General features: G+C 35.8%; 1 protein-coding gene across 1 annotated transcript in view; it reads right to left on the bottom strand.

Annotated features, from left to right (window-relative positions):
- Window positions 1–4,701: 4,701 nt before the first annotated feature.
- Window positions 4,702–26,433, bottom strand: part of ARAP2 (ArfGAP with RhoGAP domain, ankyrin repeat and PH domain 2) — a gene marked incomplete at its 3' end in the record, with an annotated part of 100,816 nt that continues 79,084 nt past the window's right edge. The window contains exons 20-26 of the mRNA XM_009641067.2: window positions 25,296–25,508; window positions 22,962–23,067; window positions 20,985–21,132; window positions 20,091–20,159; window positions 10,549–10,623; window positions 9,332–9,449; window positions 4,702–4,830 (exon numbers count right to left, since the gene is read on the bottom strand). Of these exons, the coding sequence (XP_009639362.1) occupies window positions 4,702–4,830; window positions 9,332–9,449; window positions 10,549–10,623; window positions 20,091–20,159; window positions 20,985–21,132; window positions 22,962–23,067; window positions 25,296–25,508 (858 nt within the window). The remainder of the gene's footprint in view (window positions 4,831–9,331; window positions 9,450–10,548; window positions 10,624–20,090; window positions 20,160–20,984; window positions 21,133–22,961; window positions 23,068–25,295; window positions 25,509–26,433) is intronic.

The following is a 26,433-nucleotide window of genomic DNA, read 5'->3' as shown; positions in this document are numbered from 1 at the left end:
ATGCTATAATGTGTACTAATCAAAATCATGTATTTTTTTTCCATTTTAATACATTCTGCTAAATGAGCCATCAATATCTTCAAGTGCTGCACAACATGTGCAAAGCAAGTATCAGAGGTGAAAAGTGAGAATTTGCATGAAACATCGCTAATGACCATAAAATGCAGGGTCTAATATAAATACATTGCATGGTACAGTCTGCAACTATCGGTATTTCAGTATTTATGGTTTTTGTCCTTCTTTTAAATAACCTGTAGACAGTTATACCACACATGACTATTTAGAAGAGGCCCAACATTTTAATAGCGAAAAATGTATTAATGCGTTAGATGCATGGTTGTGCATGCAGAAAAAGTACATGAGTGATACTCAGTCTCAAATGTCCAATTATGCAAAAACACTTTAAAGTGCATACAGAAAAACCCAGTTAGGTTATACTTCAAAACTCAGAGTCAGATTCTACCATCATTTGTACGGCGTAGAGAGAATTTGGGACTAACTTGAAAAGTTGTATCTCAATCCCATCTTTCATACCAGCTGAAAAAAAGCTGTTTAAGGAGTCAGAATTAAATTATTCTTCCAACTAACTCTAATTATTTGCAAAAAGAAGATAATTAAAAATCATGAACCTAATTCCCTCTTGCTTTATATCTTAGTACAAACTGAAGTTATTAAAAGCATTTAAAAATATAATGGAAATTAAAAAGATAATAAACTTATTTGATTTCATTAAATAAAACCAACTATATTCTAATCAGCATGTTTGCCATGAAAGGAAAAAATCTCAAAAGAAAATTTCCCAGTATTTTCATTAGAGTTTAAGATAAAATCTAGAGCCAGAATCAATACATTTCAACAATTAAAATCAGAAGTTACTTGGATTACCTCAGTGCAAATATACATGCACAGTTAAAAAACCGCTAACATATTCCCTCTTCGCCAATAATAATAATATTTATTTCATGTTCAGAATAGAATATGAATCCTTATCCACACAATCACGAGTTTATTTCTTTTTTAACTATACCAAATGAGAGTAGCAGGATATTTCCATGTCTTCACCAAACTGGAACACTTCACATTTCCGCACGTAGTTCTCAAAATGAAAAAAACTCATTCTAAACTTCACAGACTTCCCACTATAGCAAATCTATCAAACACTTGATACTTACAAAGATCTTAGAAAAGCCTGAAAGAGGAAAAATAATAATCCTCCCTATATTGATGATATTCCTTAGAAGCCAGTACTTAAGAAAGTAAACCTAAAATAATCAGGATGTGTCCTAGTAAGAATGATTTTTCAGATACAGACTTTACAAAACATGCAGAACTTTCTAGACATTTGCAACTACTAGGAACAAGATGTACACAATCCATTCAGGATTGATCCACCTATGGTTTAGAAATTTGTGTTTCAAAGAATATCTCTAAAGAATAGCCCCTTTTCTCAGAAATCAATAGTTCCCACTCAAAAAATAAAACTCTCTACTGGTAAAATTTCAAGGACCTATATACACACACTTTATAGTGAATCTATTCTCTCATATTTTTCTAACAAATAAAACTCTAATGTGGGAAATTTTCATGCAAGGAGAAGAAGAAGGGTCTTGAAATAGAACTAAGCTGTACTGAGTATCTCTTATACCAAATTATAATGCACTCCTTGCCCTTCTGAACAGCACTTGAAAGAGTGCTCCTGCAACAAGCATGAAAAGTTATGGAATAAATTGTCAAGAGAGACTAGCTCAAGATCTTGAGGAAAGTGGAAAACTCGCCATGAGTTTACTGAAAAATATCAATACACATAAACTAACATCTTTTTTCCTTGAAAAGGAAAGCTGATTTCTAGGCAAGAGAAAATACACATCTAGACCTCAATATCATGTTTGATATTGCACAACATGACAAATTAGTTTAAAATGAGAAAATGAGAATTAGTATAATAATTATGAAAAAGGAGAATGTGCTATGTATATAACGATCATGGGAAAAGTTGCACTGACAGGGAAGACAATTATAAGTTGCCAAAGATTAAATGAGGCTAACAGAGTTGTTCCTTTCAAACATCATTAAAGTCTCTGGAAGAAAAAGGAGAGAAATGCTGATGACACAAAGCTCTGAGGTAACACTAACAGAAAAAAAAGGTCAGGAATATCTTTATTTAGTCTGTAAGATTCTAACATAACTCAGAGAACCAAGGGAAATTCCTGGAATTCAGTTATAAACATGATCACAGCCCTGCAAAGGAAGAGGACATCTATCCACCCAGGTATCCATTTGTGTGGGCTGAATCCACTGTTAAAAACATACTTCAAATAGTTGGACATCTGGCCTCAGCCCTACTAGTCAGTGAGTAGAAATTATCCACATAAAGAGCGTAGAAGACTGGAAAGATTAAGGTCTCCCCTTCTTCTTTCAAGCTAGCAGTTATTTCTTGTGTACTTTGAGATGGAAAGACCCAGTGCAATCACAACTGCTGCCTCCTCTAGACAACGGGAGCATACCTTCTCCAGTGACCTTACCCTGTATCTTTCATCACACTGACACTACCTAATGATGAAAGCACAACGGTTATCTAAAAAAGCGGTTTACTTGTTTTAACTCTGTGTACAGATGCAAGATTAGAAATAGAAACAATAAACATGTAGATTCCTGCAGCTACACAATGTGGATGAATGGTGCAAACTGTCTGTGCATCTTAGCCTACACTTAATACATACACTGTTTTGCTGAAGCTAGTGAACTTGTTCCTCAGTATTGCTGACGTTTCAGAGTAAATTTACAAGCTAAAAGTGGACTCAAAAACTCTAACAAGGTGAAATGACTACAGAACTGTGTTTATTATTTTATTTTAACAAAACCCAGTTAGAAAAAGTAATGCTTTAGAAATTAAAATATGCTCACCATGTAAAAGTTCCTTAAAACGGCAATTCCGCTTTCAAAAGATTTTTGTGACACAGAAAATTACCCTGCCATGTAGAGTTTACAGAGATCAACACTCAAAGTCTGCAGTATGGCAGAGATTTTCCCCCTTCAAACCACTATGAAAACCAATATAACTTACTAAATCAGGTTTTAATTATTTTAACACCAAAAAACCCCCAGTAAATGTAAACATTCAGCCGAAAGCTAGTGTGTCTAGACTAAGGTCAAACTGAATAGAATTGATGCAAACAATTACTGTGATGGGTTGGGAGAACAAATGGATGTAGAAATTAGGAGAGAAGGAGGAGGGCAAGTGGCAGATCTCCCCTTTAAATAGTACTACATTTTGTAAATTGAACTTCAGACACTAACCTAACCCTTATGTGTTTCTCAGAGCAGAGGTTCACACAGTCCTTATGACCCATTCCCTTCTCTGATTACACCTCAACACATGCCAAGTGAGGTGATGGGAGTTCACACATCAACCTTTTAATGAAGCAGGCCATTTCCCTCTATTCAGTATCTGCTATGACATGTTTAGAGACAGTGAAACTCAAACATAAAAGTCATGAATAGCACACTTGTTAAGGTTAGTTGATATTTGTGGAATATGTTTCTACAGGAATAAAGGATGATGAGAGAAGGCTATTACTTTCAGAAGAAGCAGCATACAGGGTTTCAACTACTGGAAAACCAGACAGTAATTTTTGGACATGTTTAACTTCTAAACTCCTGCTTCTCTCAAAGAAAATACCACATATTATTATATGGGAGATTTTAAAGCAGGCATTATATAAAAAAAAATAAAATAGGACTGGGGCAGCTTGTAAATCATATTTTTCCACTATATACTTGAGCTATAGTTCCTTTCAAGTGTCAGATTGAAATTCTTTGTCCTTATTAAGGGTCACATACTCTCCGAGTCATTCAGTTGGCTTGATTAAGTCATTCAAATTAGCTCTGTAGTTTTGAAAGCATCAGGTTATACAATAGAAATTATTATTAGTATATAACATAATTATATAATTATATAAAATATATGTTTTGCATATATAATGATTACATTATATATACATGTCCTGGTTTCATCTGTGATAGAGTTAACTTTCTTCCTAGTAGCTGGCATAGTGCTGTGTTTTGCATTTAGTACAGGAAGAACCTGGGGTGCAGTGACTGCTGCTCAGGAATGGGCTGGGCATCTGTCGGCGGGTGGTGAACAATTGCATTGTGCCTCACTTGTTTTTCATATTCTTTTATAATTATTATTATTAATATTTTTCTCTGCTGTTTTATTAAACTGTCTTTATCTCAACCCACAGGTTTTACTTTTTTTTTCTGATTCTCTCCCCCATCCCACTTGGGGGGTGGGGGGGAGCTGCCTTGCAGGTTAAACCATATGATACAGAAGATATATGTATATATAGTCCACAAAGAGAGAGTATAGTGTATTTACATGTGGATGGACCATGCAGAACTGCTATAGATAAAATAGCAATCTCAAGCTCCACAGCAGAAGTTCACAAACTGTGAAATGAATGCAGACTTTCTGTATACTTTTATGTTCAAATGGGAGACCTTATAGTTTGTAGAAACAAGAATATACATATTTTCTATGTTTTAAAAGGAAGTCAGAACAGCCCTCAGTAAATCAGTAACTTTTATACAGTAGTAATTCAGATGTTCTTGGACACTTTGCCCCAAGGAAATACCTATAAAAGAATTGCCATCCTCATGTCCCCACATTAAATATCTTAAGTTCTAAAAAAAGATACGTACCACTGTAGAGTTTTATCATGTCTGCTGTTAGAAATCTCTTTATTATAAGATATGCAGTGCCAGGCTCTGGTAGTGAACTCCAGTGGAGAACTTGTTCTAGTACATTCTCTGTATAATGCAGAGGACGTTCTGAAAAATGCCAGAGGAAAAAAAAAAAAAAAAAGTTAAAATTAAAGAAAACCTTAGTAGTTACACAAGTCTATACCGAGCACTATGTTACTCACTTTGACCTACAGGAAAAAATGCTTTCAAAATAAAACAATTAGGCACTTCATTGACTTTCTGCAACACCTTTTCTGGCAGGGTCTGCACAGGTAATATCAAACTAAACAAGCAATAGTCAAATGTTCAGTGTTTGTTTTGTATTTAGTTATGAATTTTTTTTTATGTAAAGACACTAAAACACTGTTTTCAAACTAAGTAGAAAAGTTCAGAACTATCACAGGACATACCTAAATATGATCAAACAGAACCAAGATCTGCAGCTATACTGGGCCTCAGTGCCCTAGGCTCAATACAAAAATGAATCATCATAGCTACCAATTTTCTGCAATCAAAACCCAAATAATTTGAAGCAGTTACAGTGAAAAAAAAATATTTGCATAGATTATACTGCCTTTTAATGATCAAAGCAGAGTGAGATACACTTTTGGTTTCATTACATTCCTCTTACTAGAAGGGAAAAGCATGTGGTCTTACTAGGTCTCCTCCCTGTTGCTGTGGTTGGGGAATTTCCAGACTTGCACTTTTATATTCCAACCTCATACAAAGAATACAGCAAGATTAAAATACCAATAGATGAAGGCATGGCTATACTGTATGCATGCACTGCAACACTTCAGTTGCTCAAACATACATTTGTTGATTTGTTTGATAGGTATCATCCATCCTAAAATAGAAACTCAGACACTTTCACAGGATTGAAAACCTGCAGTAATAAGAATGCCCAGCCAGTACTCCATACAAACCCCAGTTCATATACCAAATGAAAATAGGGTAGACCTTGCAAATAGTCCCTAAATCTGCATTACCAGATCCAGCAGAAATCAGAGCATGACGTGTACTGGAACCCAGCCTGAGGTATCACACAAGGCAACACTGATGTGGGCAGAGGAAGACTGTACAGTTCCCCTCTCTATTAATCCTTCCTCCACCCCCCTGAAGGCTTTCACCTACTCAGCAGTAGGCACCTACTATAATTCATGAAAGCACAAAAACCGTAATGATGGCTTTAAGGGCTACAACTGTAGAGCAGTGAATCCAAGTGTCATTTCGTCTCCAAAGAGAGATTTTTCCAAAAGTTCTGAGTTCCCATTTGCATACCAACTTATGCGGGTCAGACCCTGAGAAGAGCTAGGGCGCAGCTCCTGGCAAGTCACACCTGTGTGACACCGTCATGTTAGGTCAGGCAGTCTAGCCCTGTGTCTCCTGAGTACTGAGGGGAAAAGTATGCTGCCATAATCTCATTTTTCATTTCTGCTAGGGTAGATGAATATGAAATGTCAACAGCTGCTTTGGGACTGTCCAGCACTACACTCTAACAGAACATATTTTCCTGAGCACCACAGCTCCAGAAAGCAGCAGCCACAAATAACATACTTAAGTGACAGAAAAAATTATCCCTGTTTTGGGATGCAAAAAACCTACCTTGCCTATAGATTAGTTATACCACTTACGTAAAGATTTTGTTATTCAGACATTACAACAAAGCAGCTTATCAAAAATCCCATTCTGTAGACAGGAGCTCAATCCCTACTTCATAATCCCATTTCTTCTGGCCCTTTTGTTTTAAAATGCCCAACTTAAAAAATTTCTTTTCAGCTTTGGGGAAACTTGACTCTGATGTGATAAAACAACTTGTTGCCTTTGTATAAGACAGAAAAATCCATTTTAAGGAGAAGAACTTTACAAACCTAAGGCAGGAAACACTGGCAAATCACCACAACTTCCTAGAACACCAGCACTCCCAGAGTAAACACCTACTGTTTTATTTATAGTTACATTTAAGACCATCTGTCATCATGGATTACACGGTACATAAATCATCATGCTGAAATGCATTAGCTATTTTACTGGCAACACACCTCATTTACAAACTATCCATCAAGCGCTAATTACTAAAAAAATTACACACCCTATTTTGTAAAAGCATATGGTATTGAACGTTCTGCATTAGGTTAGATAAAATGATCAATTATTTCAACTTTTCTATATGCAAATAATTTAGTTGATTCTTAATATTGCAATTTTAGTATTTTGAACAGCAAGCAGTCAACACATACGTCTGATTACCATTTTACTGAGGTCATCATATGCTGGTAAATATCCAAACCCAGTCATTTTCACCTTAAACAACACTATCAGGAGAAAATTACTTTTTAGAAAATGTAAGATTCTAATTTTCTTGACTTCTCAGGGTTCGTTTTCAGGGCAATATATCTTAACAAGTAAAATAACTCTTACAGAATTTCAGGATTGAGACTAACAAACTGAATACCACCATGCACTGGACAGGTACCAGGCTGTGGCAGGAACATAAGCAGAAAGTTAATTTCTCCAGAAAAACACTGTGATGTATGTTTGAAACAAATATGCAAACTTTGTTTCTGTGATGACATGTCAGAACCTCAACTTATTTGTAAATGTCTTAGATTGCATAATGTTCAATAGTATTATATGATGCTAGTAAGACCAACTTGCAGCAGCAAAGTGGTTTTACTTTAGTGTCGCATTTGGACCAAAGACTGCACAGGACTTTTTTCCCTGCTATTTTCTCTGTTTCAGCCTTTAAATCTGCTGGATTCAGCTGTAGCACCACAGGAATCTTCCTGATCAAGCTCCCCTTACTACATGTATTGTTTTTTAACATTATTAATTCAGTTCACCTGTTCTGATGCACAGATTCTTCCAGAAATGGGTCCACGAAACAGACATTTCATCAACACAGTCTCTACTGTTTGGAACCAGGTGCTGGATTAGGACTTTATTTAGTTTGCTTTTTGCTTGTTTGTTTTGGTTTTAAAACACTGGTATGGTACTTCTACTTTGCATTGTAAACTCTTGTTTCAATGGGATACACTCTAACACCCTGCCAATATTTATTGTCCTATATAGGGCCTGTAGCGTCTCACTCTAAGCTTAATTTTGCCAATCTTCCATAGTTATTAGCTCAGAAAACATTTCTAGCCCACACCGAAATACTGGTTGTTGCATGCAAATGCCTCAAGAAGCTGCTGTGGGTTCTATTGTATTTACTTCTATGTTCTCTTGGCCGTATCTAGTTTAGTTTTCATTTGCCTGTAAGTGTTATATATCAAGTTTAAGAAAATAAAATTCCTTCTTCAAATTTTTCCATTACTCAGTCAAAAGAAATAGGATTTCTAGAGTACTTGTAGGAGTTATCAGGACTCTTCTAAAGATAATAGATGCTAGCATTCTTTGTCAGTTGATACTCGCGTCTATGAATCTGGAAATAAACTCTATGTTACAACTCCACAAAGCATCACCACAAGAATGAAAGATGCAAAGAGGGATCAGGATCATTTATTTTAAGTCAAAGGAAAGAATGCAATTCCCTTCTTGTTATTGATACTGCCAAGGTCAAGACTGAGTATATCAGGAATACTAGTAAATCTGAAGAGATTATGTAAGCACATCTGAAAATCAAGTACAACAGAACCATTCAAACAATATTGGAACATTTAGTAGTCTTCATTTTCTCCGTTTTTTATATATTTTTTTTCTTAACTTGAAAATAGACATCTTCACTACAGAAATAAACTAGCCCACAGTCCACTTCTGTAACATGAAAATAATACAAGCAGCAACTTACTATGAAGTGCAAATAGATATTGCTTTTTACTGAAAGCATATTTCTGTCTCCTACATATTCTTCAAAAATCAGATGACATTAGTATTTCTCAAAATACGTTTTAATTATGAAGAATTTCTATTACTTTATGTTAAGTATCTCTAGCAATAAAGCGCAAGCTCCAGCATGCATAAAGCACTCCCAATGTTAAAACTGCTTTACCATTCATTAATATTGTGACTGTGTGACATTTGCTCCTGCTGGCAGCAGAACCATATTTAAGGCAAATGTTTCAAGATTCTGCTAGTTACACCATAATGCCACTTGCCACAAACAGAGAATTACATAAGTTTATGTCTCCTTTTTCATCTATGCTCATAAAATAATTGACTAAATAATAAAAAAGATCCTTCCCCGTAAGTATTACATGTATTTTCTCATTTCATTTTCTGAAAAACATTATTTCTTATAAAATCAACTGCTGACATTCTAACGAAAGTTTCTTCTTTGAGATTTATTGGTAAGACCTACTTGTCTATGCTGATGACTAATGAACTGCAAAGCACAGTAATGTAAAGAATATTTTTTCAGCCCCCAGTTTATAGGCATTTTAAAACAATTCATCATAATGTTTTTCTGGCGAAGTGAAGAAAAAAAATCACATAGATGTCTCAGTAACCACATGTAAAACAATGGCATGAAGGCTAATTCTTGTTTTATTTCTATAACTTTTTAACTAAGCTTTTGATTATGTTAAGTATTGAAAAATAAAAAAAAAATTAAATTTGATGAACATGCACAAATATAAGTGTCACTAACCTAGTTCTCCATTTTCAAGTACTTCAAAAGCAGCCCAGATATCATCTTTGTTGGGAATAATGTTTTTGATTCCTAAAACATCATTAGTTAATTCTTCTGCTTCCATCAAAGGTGATACCTGTAATACAAACTGAATCAGTTTATATTGTATTACAATTCCCAATTTCTGATTTATTTTTTCAAAATCTTCCTCCCTGCAATTGATTAAAAAAAAAAAAAAAAAGATATACTGAGTTGGAAATGCATAAAATATTTATCAGACTCCAGCATGCTTTCCTTATTTTTTTCCATAAAATCAAAGTTATAATTTTTAGGTGACTGACAACTTGGTAACTTGAAATTTCTTTTCTCTACCTTTGAAAAATTAGGAGGAAAAAAACCCACCTTGATATGTTTTATTGGGTACGGAAAGGTAAATTTTACAGAATTACCATTTTTTTTTTTATCATGGCAAATCATATTCCCATTTTTATTCCTATTTAAAAAAGCATGTTTTACGTGCATGTATGTGTGTACCTATGTATACCACATACATGTAAAAACACAAGTGTTTGACAGTCATATGCTGAACAGAACAAAAAGGAAACAGAAACAGAGGTATAATATTTAAAAAGAAAAGGCATTGCCCTAAATTTTCTACTTCCTTCTTAAGTCTGTCCTTTGTCATTATAGAAATGAATTTATTTTTTCCTCAGCATCCAAACAATAGAGCACTACTACATGGAGATGAGTGTGTTTAAAATACACTGCCAGATACAAGATTGAAAAATCTCAATTATACTAAGTAACAGCTTTGGTTTCTTAGCACTCAAGGAAAGCAGACAGCCACTGGCAAAAAGAAAAATCTGGAAAAAAAAAGTAATTTAAATGGTATTGTATTATTGAATAAAACCAGCATTTATTGTGTACTTGGTTTGTGTTCTTGTGTGTTGCAGTCATAGAGCTGCAAGAATTTATACCACTGTATACTGCTATAAAACTAAAGGAGGATATCTACCCTTCAAAATTGTATCATAATATTCTCCTTAGAAATGCGTAATAACCAGTCCATACAAAATTTAAGTAACAAAGCAAATTTAAAAAAAAAATGTAAAAGAATAGTGATAGATATAAATTCATACTTTCATTACGTAATTATAAAAAATGCATGAAAATAAATTTGGCATACTTCATGAGAAAATGCTTAGTAAAAACACTGTATCACTTTATACACTGACCCTGATTATAATACTACAGTCTGGCTCCTTTCTTTCCACATAAACTTCAATAAGCAAGTCTCCAGCCTGGGAAACCTAAAACAAAACACAATTACAAAAAAAAACCACTTAGACTGTCTTAAAAATATTTTAAATACCCCTTTAAATTGAGAAAGTACACCTTTTATGTAGTAGATGTCCTAGAACCTACTGAATGCAAGCTTTTTTTTCACCCACTTATATACAAAAATAGTGCAAACGTTGACTTTGATGGGAAAACTGGTACTACATTCACTTGTATTTGACTACTGTAAGGAAAAAAAAAAAACCAACCCAAAACACTTCACCAATGCAGGGGGAAAATCCAAACCCTAACTAAATCCAACAGAATCTTATCAAACAAAATGAACATGCTTTACAAATACACATTCAAGAGCAGGAAACCTAGGGCAGACATGAACTAAGTGGAAATTTTAAATTTATATTTGAGACTGCAAAGTCCAAGACATGAATGTACCTTAGTATCTTAAACTGTCAGAACCATAAATCTGCTTTAGAGATTGGCCAGGCTCATTTCAGAACCAAACCAGAAGAATAGAATTTAAAACCTTAAAAAGAGACAGGACAGGAACCCCAAACTAGAATGGTTACTTAAAAATTAGAGGAAAAATTACAAGTAACAGAATATTTCAGTCATAGACCTGTATATACACATCCAGATAATCAAAATACATTACTAGGAAGACAACATTTATGGTTATTAAACACAATGAAAACTTGTCATTACATAGTCAAAAAAGGATTCAAAAAACATGGCCTTGCTATCAACCACTACTAAAGATAGCTCTTCAGATTTGTTGGACAGATATCTAAACTTCACATACAACGTTAACACGTGGAATAATTAGAGGATAAAGCAAATATATTACACAATACAAAATAGTTTAGTATACTCAATACCAACAAACGTAATATAAGAATGTCTAATAATACGAAACTTACAAAGAAATTGGAAAGTCATTAAATCCATCATTTTATGGCCAAGGAGAAAAATCTGATTCACGAGAAGGAATTTAGTATTTTCCATCATTACTAGGTTTGCTTATCTATGGCAATAAAATTATCTTTGCGGATGAGAAATTACTTTGTGTTTCTAAGGTTAAAAATGTCTCACATTTTGCCTGTTCTAATTCCCTTACAGTATAGTCATAAACATCTTCAAAAGATTGTAATTCATCCCAGCAGCAAAAATATTTTCTAAAACTAAATACATGGTGATGATCAGAGCATAGGAAGAAAAAATAAGTTGGAAAACTGGACCTTTCAGGAAGTGTACCCTTTTATTAATAAGCCAATATAAAGAATTAATAACCAAATTATTAAGAATAACAATTTGTGTCTTAATTTTGAGAACTGTATTCATAGTGATGCTACTTATTTATATATTACTGCAGAGGAAGAGGTTAAGTAAAAAAACCTGCATCATATACAGAATAAGATACGGAGAAAATGATAGAAACAGGCAAGCTTTGGGATACATTTTGACTAATTTACAGAAGCTAAAACTACATTTCTATAGAAAAATAAATGGCAGCACTCAATTTTAAAGAACATTAACATTCTAAAAAACAGTGACTTTAAAGTTAGTTTAGCCTCTGAGAATAGAAAACTAATGGAAACATTTGCGAGGAAAAGCATTACAAAGCTACTTTGAAGAAAGCTGCTTAATTACAGTGGCACAGACTCAAAAAAGCTCATTTAGTTGTAAAATTTGCTTTTCAGATGATATTACAGAAAAAGGTTGGAAATAAGAATGAAGCTGACATTTGATTTCCACTGGGCTCATGTAAACAACCGTATGGAGAGAAAATGTGATGTAAATTACAGCAGCAAACAGAAACAGCTGGCATAAGTATATGGTGGACAGAAAATGAAGAGCAGCTAATGAAGTGCCACCTGGAACGGAATTTCAGTGACATTTCAGACATGAACTTCCAGGCCTTCAGCAGAAATTGGTTCACTCATTCTTCTCTGAACGCTGCATCACCAGCCTGGAGATAATTCTACTATAGCAACCTCATATACACAAATGTATTAAGTATCCACATCAGTGATTTTCCCACAAATATGCAGACATTTTGATGCAATAATGTCAGACTATCAGATGTTAAATTAAAAGGATTCTTACACACAATTCTTAATTGTAGCTGCTTGAGGCCTAAGATGCCAATCACCCATGCTATTACATCACTCTGCACCATGTCATCCATTGGAACAGCAGCTGGAAGCCCATCCAAGAAAGTTCCCAGAGAGCTACCTCTCCTGCATGAGCCTGAAGTCAATTTCCATGCTACATGGTCTGCATATGCAAGTCTTGCCTATGCACGGTCTTGCAAACTGCTTACAGGCTGAACGATGGCAGCGACTGACAGAGGAAGTAGAGCAGCTGAAAAAAAGAGTATGTTTCAACATATCCCTTTCTTTCACTGAAATAATGAAAGATATCAACTTAAAGCTACACCATTCAAAGTAACCACTGTTTCTGTTCTGAAGGTGGTTATCCTATTTCAGGTCTGTACTGGCAAATACAGCTTGTGACAATTGGCTGGGGTCTGGCTATTCTTTATATAGTGTTAATGAAAGCATCAAATGCTAAGCTGGACTTAACAGCAGCAGTTTAAAAGAAGTTTATAAGGCCAGAACTGGTAACATATAAAGTGTAGGCATTCATATGATCTAGTCGTCTGAAATTAGGAGTAATATACACTTTATACTCATCACAGAAATTATAAAGTATAACAAAGAGGAAGGTCAATCTTCTTCAAAAGCATGTAGTGTCACCCAGGTCTGGCTTTGATGTATTCCTCCCAGCAAAACCTACTGACACCACCATGCATAGTTAGGGAAATGTTGAATTCTTTCAGAGAAAAAGTTATATATAAAATCTCAAAATATCCTTGGTAACCACCTAGAAGAAGCTTCTTCACTCAGTGGGCTTCAGGCAGTAAGTACTTTGAAATAATAGCAAGTGCACCATCTTTGATCAAAATTACTCCCTTTTGCATTGAAATGGTCCCAGGCATTAGACATCCATGCATTTCACATGTTACGTGCACATGAAGTTTCAGAAAAATGTGTTTTTAAATTGGAACACTAGTTACATTAATCATGTCTGCTACAGAAAAATTGGCAACTGGCATAAAATGTTCCACAGCTTAATTCGGAGGGGAATAATGTTCATAGTCACAATCAAATTGCCACAAATGACAGTTGGGCTCTTGAGGACTCCATTCCTCAGTTGTTATATTCAAGGAGTAACAGGCTGACATAACAGAGAATGCAGCTCCTATCCTTAAAAGCAGTTTAAACTTCAATTTATCAACCATTTAAAAGGCAGAAGTTCTGTTCCAATGTCCATTGCTTGTTTAGAAAGCTAAAAAAGAAAAAGGCTGTTATCTCTAGGGCAAGTGCTTCCAAACAACTAAGGTCTCCTGAGTTCATATTTGCTAGCTTGACTTCTGGTGGCTCTTTTTCCAGGAAATGCCATACAGAGTAAAGATACAAATGATCTGATAAGATCCAAAACCATTTTCTAACTCAGCAATTCATGATGTCTTCAGATACAATATTGATAGAGACATTAATTAATGAAATCCAGCAGCTCAGTTATATTGTCTTCATAACGAGTTGTGAAAATGTGTAATGAATATTAAGAATTCATGTTTTCCAAATAGGAATCTGGAATCACTTCAGATACCCATTTTAAAATGCCCCAGTGACCAAGTTTGTGCTAAGAATTTTGCATTACTTATTTTCTTTATAGGGAGAACAACATCAACCACAGCTTTAAGTTGAGATCATTGCCCTAGTTGGGAAACAGGGAAGTCGATCGTTCTGTATACCGTTTTCCATTTTATGCCATTCAAGTCTATATTAAAGAATAAAGCCATAAAACAATGTACACAATTTATTGTTCATACCCATTTTGCCCACATAATACAAATAACATAGCATAAAATATTTGATTAGGTCTTAAAAGTAAAATATTTCTAGAAGAGGGTGAAAAAGGTGGTACTCTGCAACCATAATTTTTCATTAATAATCAAATTTTCTGTCTCCTTTTCACATTGAGATTTTCTAGAATGCAGATATTTCTGATATTTTTCCTTTGTGTAACAGTTCACATGGAAATCCAAAGTATTTGGTCACATAAGGTCTTGAGCAATGCAAAAAGAGACTAAACAGATTTTTCTGTGTTTAATTTCACAACAATCCTCAAAACAATCACTTACGCACATGGGTATCCAACGAATTAGCCTTTTCTATTAAAGCAATCTTGGTACCTAAAGTTTCTTTTCTTACTTAGGACTGGTGCCACCTTGGTAAAGCTGAGGACCTCAATCCAGCTAATGCTTAAATGCACCCGGGATACACTCTGAATGAGGCCACTGCCAAACCCAGTGATTGGGATTCACATTTCCAAGACGGTGCCATAACAGACAGGCTCTAAGTTATTCCAGGTGATTGTAAAGTTGTGGAAAGACTGCAAAGAGGTGGAATCAGATACAAAGGAAATAATATGCTCCACTGTGTCTAATAAAGCTGTACCACACTGTAACTATAGGAGAAAAGGAAAAATGCATTCAGGGCAGCCCTCACCTTGCTCAAGAAAGTATTTAGCCTCGTCATTCCTCATCTGCATATTAAAATGGAAGAAAGTGTTCAAGTTCTCCTTTAGAAAGTACTTTATCTTAAGATGAAGGTTTGGGTCTGTGAATCAGTATCTGACACACACATGTGCAGGCACGCAAGAAAGGGAGAATTTAAGAGGCTCTTTCCTTCCTTCAGCATCCCAACTACTAGCTAGGTTGGAAGGCTTCCTATGCAGCACGCTGACTACCCATTTCACAAGTAACTTAAGTGCTTAATCTGGGACAGAACAGTACATCTGGGATCCAGGAGGCTTGCACTAAATCCTTAAAATGGAAATACTGCTTCTTACATGACAAAATGCCTGAGTTCATGCCACCAGCAACTTAACAACATGGGCCTGGAAAAAAAAACAACAAACAGAGCAGACTTCTGCCCTGAGCAACTGGGGACCCAAGATCACAGAGTGAGCCAGGGAGTGCTTCTTCACTCAGGTAAGGTTAACCCTCATGTACTTAAGACCTTTGGACTTTCACAGCTCTATGTGGTATGCAAACACAAGACATCCTGCCATGCAGAGATGGAAAACATAGCCATGGTGTAATAACATACAGCAAAAATTCACAGATAAACCCAGGTGATAACACGATTCAGTGAAATTTAACATCAGCGACATCATGTCAGTCTAAGAGACTCAGTAGGCAGACTCCATAGTCCAGCTGAGACTCTCTCATACATCATATCTAAGTATTTAGCACTTATTTACCACATTCTTTGGAGAACTTTTTCTGCCATGGAATAATAATAAAAAAAAAAAATACGATTTTTCAAATGTATACATTTAAATACAATTCCTAATGCATTTCTTCTTAGCCCTTTCTCTCCCTTTAAACTAAAGTAGGAAGTGCCATTTTCTTCTATTTTGTAAGTTCTATTTGTACAAGCATTCTCTCTGAAACTAAAAGTAGTCATTACTAGCAATGTGCTAAGAATGAATGAGAACAAATTTGACAGTTGCATACCACCTAATAAAATACAAAGCCCTTTCACTGCTGCCTTCCAAATTTTAAGTACGATAAAGCACTGCAAATCATCTCTTTCTATGTATGAGGCCTGGATGGATGAGCAAAGAACTCCTGACTGAACTCAGACATACAAATGAAGCATAGAAGAGATGGAAGCAAGGGCAGGTGCCCCAAGAAAATTGTAGAGCTATTGTCCCATTGTGCAGGGATGAGTTTAGGAAAAACAAGGCTGACCCCAAGTTGAAACTTGCAAGGGATGCAAAGGGCAACAGGCAAGGATTCTACATGTACATAAACAGCAAAAGGTAAACACAGGCCTACTGCTAAATAGGGCAGAAGCAAGGATTCTACATGTACATAAACAGCAAAAGGAGACTAGGGTAAACACAGGCCTACTGCTAAATAGGGCAGAGGACCAGGTGACAAATCACGCAGAAGAGGCCAATGTATTTGATGCTTCTTTGCCTCAGTCTTTACTGATAAGACTGACCTTCAGGAATCCCAAGTCCCTGAAACCATAGGTAAGGTCTGGAGCAAGGAAGATTACCCTCAGTAGGGGACAACTAGGTTAAGGAGGACTTAAAGAAACTACATGTACATAAGCCCGTGGGGCCTGACAAGTAGGACCCATGAACGCTGAGGAATCTCACTGATGTCACTGTAAAGTCACTCTCAATTATCTTTGAAGAGTCACGACGACAGGGACAGGTTCCCAAAGACTGGAAGAGCACAGGTATCAATCCCATCTTCAAGAAGGGCAAGAAGGAAGTTTTGTGGAGCTATAGGCTGGTCAACCTCACCTCGGTCTCTGGGAAGGTGATGGAGAAAATCCTTCTGAAAAGTGTTTCCACACACATGAGTGAGAACAAGGTGATTGGGATTAGACAGCACAGACTTACAAAGGGGAAATCACGCTTAATCAAACTGATAGTCCTCTACAGTGAGGATACTAGCATATGAAAAGATAGTAGTGGATGTTGTTTACCTCAGTTTTAGTAAAGTCTCCCATAGTAAAGTCTCTCAGCGTCTCCCATAACATCATCATCAACAAGCTGACAAAGTACAGGCTAGATAAGCAGTAATGTGGATTGAAAACTGGCTGAACAGCCAGGAGGCCATAAATCTTCATCAGTGACCTGGATAAGGCGACAGAGCATATCCTCAGGAAGTTTGCAGATGGTACTAAACTAGGAGGAGCAGCTGATACATTCAGAAGGATGTCAACAGGCTGGAGAACTGGGCAGAGAGGAACCTCATGAAGTTCAACAAGGGGAAATCCAATTCTTGCACCTTGGGAGGAGTAATCCCAGGTATTAGTACACACTGGGGGATGACCAGCTGGAAAGCAGCTTTGCCGAGAAGGACCTTAATGTCCTAGTATACAAGCAGCTGATCATGAGCCAACAGAAAAGAAAAAAAAAAAGCCCTCACAGAAAAGAATGCAAATTGCCTCTTGGGCAACATTAGGCAAAACACTGCCATCAGGTTGAGAGGCAATTCTTCCCTTCTATTCAGCACTGGTGAGGCCACACCTGGAGTAGTGTCCAGTGCTGGGCTCCTCAGTACAAGAAAGATATGGAACTACTGGAGAGAGTCCAGCAAAGAATCACCAAGATGATGAAGGGACTGTAGCATCTTTCATATAAGAAGAGTCTGAGAGAGTTGAGACCATTCAGCCTGGGGAAGAGAAGGCTTAGGAGGAATCTTACCAACATGTACAAATATCTGATGGAAGGGAATGAAGAAAACTGAGATACTCTTCTCAGTGACATCCAGTGACAGGACAAGAGGCAACAGGCACAAATTAAAATCACACAAAATTGAATCTGAACCCAAGAAAACAGTTATAATGCGAGGGTGGGCAAACACTGGAAGAGGTTGCCCAGAGAGGCTGAATCCTCTGAGATACTAAAAATCTGACAGGACACAGTCCTAGACAACCCACTCTAAGAGGCTGTGGTTGAGCAGCGGTGTAATTAGACCAGATGATCACAACGGGTTCCTTCCAAAATAGACAATTGGAGTAAAGCTGCATCAGGGGAAGTTCAGATTGGACATCAGGGAAAAGTTCTAAGAGTGTGGTTGGTCACTGGAACAGGCTCCCCAGGGAAGTGGTCAAAGCACCAAGCCTGTCAGAGTTAAAGAAGCATCTGGACAACGCTTTCAGTCATATGTCTTAGTTTTAGGTAGTGCGAGAAGCAGGGAGTTAGACTCTATAATCCTTATGGTTCCCTTACAACTTGAGATATTCTATGATCCTGTGATAGTTCTGTGATGAGGTAGCAGATTTTGTGTAATTTTTAAGGTTAAAGTGGTATTACTGGTTTTTTTTGTAAAAAAATGTAAAGCTTAGCCATGTGTGTTACGAGAATCAAGCCAGTCTATTAACATAGTAGGTGTAACCATCACTTCAGAAAGCTAATTATTAATGCTAGAGACTTCGCTGAGAGCAAAATAAGAACAGTTAAAATCCAAGTTCAATCTTTCTGTAACTGCCTCCCAACAATCTGGAGAGTCCCAGGGAAACCAGTCAAAACAGGCCCAATTATTCATGAAGGTTCCGATTTGATTATAAAGCTTAAAATGTGGAAGACTAGCTTTTCAGGTGCTAGAAGCTTTTTAAGAAAAAACCTTACCAATTTCAGAAAGCCTAGAATTTTATTTTAAAAAACCAAAAGAAAGTATCTCTTTCTTCAATAGGCAGCCTTCCAAATACAATACACCTCAAAGGTGATTTTGCAGTGGTATCTGGGGCGGAAAAATACAGAACAAAACCACTTTATCTGGGTCTTCTCTATATTCCTCACAGCTTCAGTTTTAGACAAACCCATCAGTTTTTTTGCATTACCAAGGCAGATGTTTCCATTCTGCAAGACAGACACTGGAAGTAAACTTTAAAATGGTCACTTCCCACTGGGCACCAAAAGGAGGAAACAGGCATTCTACCTTCTCTGTGCACAGCCATAGTAGGCCATCATGGTCAGAAAGCTTCATGCCACTCTGACCCAGACAATAAGGGAATATGAGATAAAAATTTGACTCCAGATAGCAACCACAGAACATGCCATTTCAAAGTGTATTTGCAAGACCCTGTCTTCTTAATGATGGCTTATAAGGCATCAGAAAACTGTTGCTGGAAGGGGGAAGGCAGCCAACAGACAAAGCATTATAGATTTTTTTCTGCTAGCTTTCTATTAGTTTCTAAAGCCCTTTAATTAGGACTGTACACAAATACCATTCAGTCAATGAAACATGTTATCACTTTGCTATTTCTTACCACTCTGAAGTTATTCAAAAGTTGTTACAGGTAAGACTGGAACTCAAGATAACAATCAGTTCAGTCTGATTGTTAGTATGCGTCTGAAGCTTTCCCAAATAATATTTGTGCTTTGGGGTTCTAGAAATGGTCACAAAACAGGATGTGGCTAAAGATTCAGATGGTTTAAACTCAAAGGGATGGTGAAACTCCGATGTACACCCAAACCTCATGAAATAATAAAAGTATTAATATGCACTTCAAGGTATTTAATATGCATGCTTAAAATTTTAAAAAGACAGGTCGTGTCTTTCACAGTTGCAAACATTGACCATTTCCTTCTAGTACAATTTATGAAGTACAGTAAAAGCATGTAACAACCTGTAAGTTATCCCCATGCTCAGGCCAGAACGTAATTCCACTGTATGCTCTACACAGAACTGTTTTGCTTTATCAGATTATGCCTCCTCTTTTGTTTCAACTTATTTTTCCCCAGCTCTGTAGTTAACAACACAGATCACCATACAAACTTAGAAATTTACATTCAGAAATCTAGGTATAAAAACCCGTAAACAACAAAATAGCCTTTGTTAAGGCTATTGTTTTCATACCAGTTGATATTTGCCACCTACCTGAGTGTCTTTCCACCTGGTAATAAAGCTGTTCTCTATATCCATTTGTTTGACCTGGTCTTCATTTATCTGTTTAAAATGGATCATTTTTCATCAATTAATAAGGGATCTAGTATAAGAATGACAACATAAACTAGCAAACACTAATTTAATAAACTAAGATAAATACATATATAAAGGTATGCTTACATTTAACAATAGTAAATAATAAATAATAATGTAACAGTAATAAATATTGTTACAATTAACAATACTGATAATCGTGTTCTTATAGAAGCAGCTATGCAAAATATTCTATCAGTCAGAAACAGCACTTCATTGATGTCATTTGTTACTACAAACTTTACCAAATACATATTAAAAGAGAGAGGACTCCATGAAAAACTGCCAAACAACGTTATAGTGGCACAGTAAACTCTAAATGAAAATGGCTAATACAAATTGCTGCTTGTAGTATCTTTTCTATCCAGTCGGATTTAATGTTCTGTCTAGGCCCAAGGAACCAAACATTTTCTCTAAAGTCTTTACTATAACCACAGTTCACAGATTAAGAATGAAGAATTCTTCCATGCTTCAGTTCTGATCAGGCCCATAAAATGTAAATAGAAGTATTATTTTTAATAGTCATAATCTTTAAATTTTCTTAAAATTGGAATCTGCACCATTTTGGAAAACAGTAGCTCACAGAAATCCTATAAATATAGTCTTTCCTACACAGGCTAAGCTAGCTGGGAAATAAAATTTAAAGGAGAGAGCAAACAATGTCCAGAGTTCAAAAGCCCTACAAATCCTCAGACAGTGTAACTAATAGCAAGATCATTTTTAAGAAGATTTCTATATTTTAGTGTGTCTAACAGCTGAGCAATTAGGACACTTTTATATAAGGATACCTACATCAAAAAGTTGCACATAATTTTTAATTAGGTCTTCAATTACATTCACTTCTTCACTAGTTTGGCCTTTAGTTTGAAATAAGCATGACGAAAACACCATGGCTAGATTGTGAGGGTTCATGTGATTGATTTCAGAACACTTCTGTACCCTGTTGAAGGAAAAAAACATATTTAGAAGGTTTCATTGTTCCTTTAATTTTCTGAGGCTCCTCTACAGAATATGGAGTGCATTTCAAAAAGAATAATGAAATGCAATGAAAAAAACCTAACATTGTTTATTCTTTTTTTATCCCACATCTCATTACAGAAATGAAAACTTACACTTTATATCTGCATCTCAAGCAATATCAAAATGATTTAGAACAGAATAAAAAATAGAATAGAACGGTTCAGTTGGAAGGGACCTACAATGGTCATCTAGCCCAACTGCCTGACCAATTCAAGGGCGACCAAAAGTTAAAGCATGTTGTTAAGGGCATTGTCCAAATGCACCTTAAAACACTGACAGGTTTGAGTCATCAACTACACCTCTAGGAAGCCTGTTCCAGTGTTTAGCCACTTTTCCAGGAGAGAAATGTTCCCCAATATCAAGTCTGAACCTCCCCTGGTGAAGCTTTGAATCATTCCCATGCATCCTGTCACTGGATACCAGGGAGAAGAGCTCAGAATCTTCCTCTGCACTTCCCCTCCTCAGGAAGCTGTAGAGAGCAATGAGGTCCCCCCTCAGCCTCCTTTTCTCCAAACTAGACAAGCCCAAAGTCCCTAGCTGCTCCCCATAGGAAGTCCTGTCACCAGCTGTGTTGCCTCCTCTGGATGCATTCAAGGACCTTCACATCCTTCTGAAATTGTGAGGCCCAGAATGGCACACAGTATTCAACGCGAGGCTGCACCAACACTAAATACAGCTTGGCAATCTTATGTTACATAAGTATATCCTACGAACTTATGATCCAAGATCAAAAAAATGTGGAAAGAAATGAGCTCCTCAGTTTCTATACTTATGGTAAGTTTTTCACATCAGTTCTGTTGTTTACATAATTTGTCCTCTTTTGGAAGCAAACTAAAGTATCACAGAATTTTGGCTGTTATACAAATGAATTCAAACTACTTTCAGAACAGATACAATGGCATATTAGGTATATCTGAACTGGATATGCTTAGAAATATTGTTAAACACAATACTATAATCTTTATCCCAATAATGGCACCAATCAATTTAATATTAGTATAAATCATTTTTAAAGGACATCTGCTATGTACCTGGCTATGTAATGTAATTTGTGAACACAGGATCCTGTAAAGAAAAGGTTCTACACATTCTCTACCCGCTACAATTTTACCAGGAATATAATTTGACTTGTTCAGTAGCTAATATAACATAGACCATTACTATTTAACCATGACACTGCAGAATCATCCAAGTCACGTATTTTATACATTTGCATCTGCTTATTTGATCTAGGAATAAGGCATGGCCTGTGTTGCTTGAAGAAGTTTTTATCTTGGATATTCTCCACTGTTACCTCAGTCACAAAATAAGCACTGATGAAAAACAGAAAGGGTAGCTAATTCTCAAAGTTATTATGTCTAATATGGATTGTGGGTAAGGACATTTTCCCTGAAAAAATCTTTTAATTTCAAGAACCATTGGCAACAATCCTCTGGAAGACTAGCAGACTGGGGTAAAATGAGTTAGTATAAAGAAAATATGTCAAAAATTACCCTACTTGGACACATCCACTGACAGCCCTCTCTCACTGTAAGGCTGTTCCATCCCATTGATATTTATAGATAACTACTGCTAAAAATACAATCCAAGAAAAAACACATTATAAAATAAAGGGAATCAAATATAATTAATCATCACAACTAGGTAAGCTTACTACTTAATGAAACAAGCCACATTTCATTTACTGTAGAGTTATACTGAGAATACATTACAGGAATTTCTCTGCTACAGTGCACCATTTGCATTGACCTGTAAAGATGTTCAATTAAAGCAGCCAAAGTTGCCCTATTGACTGGTGGAAGCGTCCGAATAAAAGCTCCATACTTCCTCACACGTTCCTTTTCATTCTGTGTATCTGCCAGAAAATAATAATCATTGAGCATTAATAACAAAGCACACTAAAAACCAACAGCAGTTCTCATTAACTATATTGGCATCATCTAGTCATTTAAAATTACAATTTACCCAATCAACCTCTTCTTCATAAAGGCAATACTGACAATCTACTATTAACAAAGTCTATTATTGTACACTAGTTCAGGGAAACAATATCAGCAATAAAGAGGGCCAGTTCTATATTCAAGCACCATTTCCTACGGTTTAAGACTAAATCCCAGGATAGCAATTGCTTTTTCTCTCAAAGGATATTTAATCTGTGCATGTACATGTGTGAGTGCATCTGTGTATGCATAAGTGCAAATGTACTTCTAAGGGTTCCCAGAGATGAGAAGGAAAAGGCCTTTCAATCTTTTTCATTGGAAAAGTGTCTCAAGGTCCAAGGCTGTTTAAAGATCCAAATATATAAGACAGATAAGAGAAGAGCAAAGGGGAAGGGGTGGTGAATAAGTTGTACTAAGTTACACAGATGAACAGTGGCAGAGTCATGGGAATTCCAGTCTTGGGAATTACAGTATCTGAGACACAGCCACAACTCTCTACCTTCAAGTTAGGTCTGCCTCCCTGTGCTGCATAGATACTACAGAGTATAATCCTGCTCAGGGCATGAGCAAAGTAACTGTAAATTTTATGTATTTATTTAGCTTTTTCAGTCCCTTGCTTCTCTCAACTTTCTGAAAGGAAAAAGCACAGAAGAACTCTTATCTCTTCCAGCTGATTGCTAACACTCTCCATTAAGGACTGGGCTAAGGTTTGGTTTCTTTGGTAATTGGAAGAAAAAACAAACACATAAACAACAACAAAAAAAAATAGTTTAAAGGTCTTCTACTGTATCTTCTTAAGTGTTTTAGTCTTCCCACAACTACTTTTATTGTCACTTAACTATAACAGCACAAGATTATCTGCTGCAAAGCTGAAGCAGAATTTTAACCCCATGTACAAATCGGGAAGTTAAATCACTGTAACACCATTATGCAGTTTCACAAAAGAGCCAACTTAAATCTAAACTGTTACAGATACAACTTTTTCTGATTTGATGAGAGCAATCTTGTGGTAAGTGAATAAATTCTTAATCTTCTTTCCTCTAGTTTGTTCAAATTGAGGTTAAAGGTCAAAAATGTGTAATATTCATACTCGAATTTCCCAAATTTCTAATGGTTCATATTAAAGCAACCTCCGTATGTTTGACCTTAAGTAAAATCAGAGAGGAACATGCTTTTAATACCCTTTTTTTAAAGACCAAATTCACCACACAGTAAATAGGCTTACGTGATTTCAATACACTGATTCAGAAATTAATGTTCTGTCTTAGCTTTTCCTATGCATCTCTTATTGCTACACACCATCTGAAATTTTATAGCACAGCCTGGGAGGGAAAGACTGTTTCTTACAGTCTATAAATACAGCAATATAGAAACAAATAGAAATATAGCTGTTTCAGAAGAACACTAGAAAAATCATCACAATTTCTGTAATGAGTAACTAATGTATTAGCAATCTCACAGTTCTGTTTTCAAACATACAGAGAGACACACCCTCATGTTATAATACATCACAAGTTACAGTTTGGGTTGAAGTTACTTAAATTTTCTTTCAAACTAAACTAATATTTCTAAGGAAACAAAAAACAAGTAACAGTTGTTCACAAGTCTAAATTGTTAAAATATGTAACTTTGTGTGAATGCTCATAAAAGATATTTGAAGAATTTAAGCAGGAGGACTGTCATTTAACTATCGTGCAGATGGCAGCATCAACATTTTGCCACCTTTGAACTAAGCTTCTACGTGTGGTCAAAAGACAGACAAACGTTATAGTAGGAAAACGTGTACTCTATTTCTTGAATTCTACCATCAATGCTTCCATAAAATATCAATCACCACTTCTTTCCTTGGCTGATCCAACTATGACACAGTGCAATACTGGTCTACTGTTTACAGATATATTCTCAATGAAACATTGCTATTTGTTATTATTATATTGGTTCACTTAAAGGCAATAAAATCATCTCTTATTAACATAAGGCTATTGCAGCCAAGCTCTAAACATTTTTTTCCTCACTACAGTTGTTTTGCTGATTATCAAATAACATAGGGCAACACTGGGCAAGTAAGTAACAACCCCCTCAGATTTGATACTGAAAATGTACGTACAACTTTTCCTGTATTGAGTGTTATTGAATACATTACCTAATGCAGATATCCAGAACGGATAAAGTTCCTTAGTGAGAAGTGCATCATCTATTTGAGAAAGAAAGCTTTTCAATACATCAGTTACATCTTCAAGCTGATGTTTTCCTGCTCTTAGTTTAACACTCCTTGCATCTTTTTTGAAGCTTTCTAGCAGTTCAGCCACATTGGAAGAATCACCATTCTTAAGGTAGATCTGCTTGCTACCCAAACCTAAGTTACAGAAATACAGAACAGGAAAAAAAAAAAAAAAAAAAAAAAAAAAAAAAAAAAAAAAAAAGTAAAATTGAGTATTCTTTTAACAATTCCAAATATTATTATATGAAAAGCATACCTAGCTGTCAAACATGCCATGTTTCCTACTAAGATCTCTCCGATCCTTTACACATACTCACTTTGTTAGTCAAAACACTGCCAAGTCTGCTTACACCCAACCAGACCTCTTTGCAAAAACACACATAACAGTATTAAGCAAGCCTGGGATCACAATTTCAGGAATACTTTACAGGCAATTAAAATACCCAAATCTCTTCATGACTTCCTAAAACAATAGTTTCAAAAGGCACAGTAAAGGAAAGAAATTTTGATGACTGGTATTGTATTACACATAAAACACTGCTGCTTTCATGAGCAAAACTCCCACTATTTCATTAACCTGCTGATGAACTCAACTTAGAACTCAGTAAAGTATTACTGTATTCATCCAACCTGAAACATTTCACTCTTAAAAGCCTCAAGATTAGTAGAAAGCGTTCCTTTTTTCTGATTTTTCTCACATTCAGCAAGACATCAGGCAGCTGCCATTATATTTTACAACTAAAAACACGAAAGCCCAAAGCCAACTTAAAAGAAAATTCAGTCTAAAACACAGTCAAGACTACCTTCAATTACTGCATATGAGAGTAGCCCTGAAACATTTCACTCTTAAAAGCCTCAAGATTAGTAGAAAGCGTTCCTTTTTTCTGATTTTTCTCACATTCAGCAAGACATCAGGCAGCTGCCATTATATTTTACAACTAAAAACACGAAAGCCCAAAGCCAACTTAAAAGAAAATTCAGTCTAAAACACAGTCAAGACTACCTTCAATTACTGCATATGAGAGTAGCCAAAACATTTTTTTTTTTTTTTTTTTTTTTA

This window comes from Egretta garzetta, unplaced genomic scaffold (genome assembly GCF_000687185.1).
Source record: "Egretta garzetta isolate BGI_Z169 unplaced genomic scaffold, ASM68718v1 scaffold836, whole genome shotgun sequence".
NCBI classification, from domain to species: Eukaryota; Metazoa; Chordata; class Aves; order Pelecaniformes; family Ardeidae; genus Egretta; species Egretta garzetta.
This window is presented reverse-complemented; position numbering and strand designations above follow the sequence as displayed.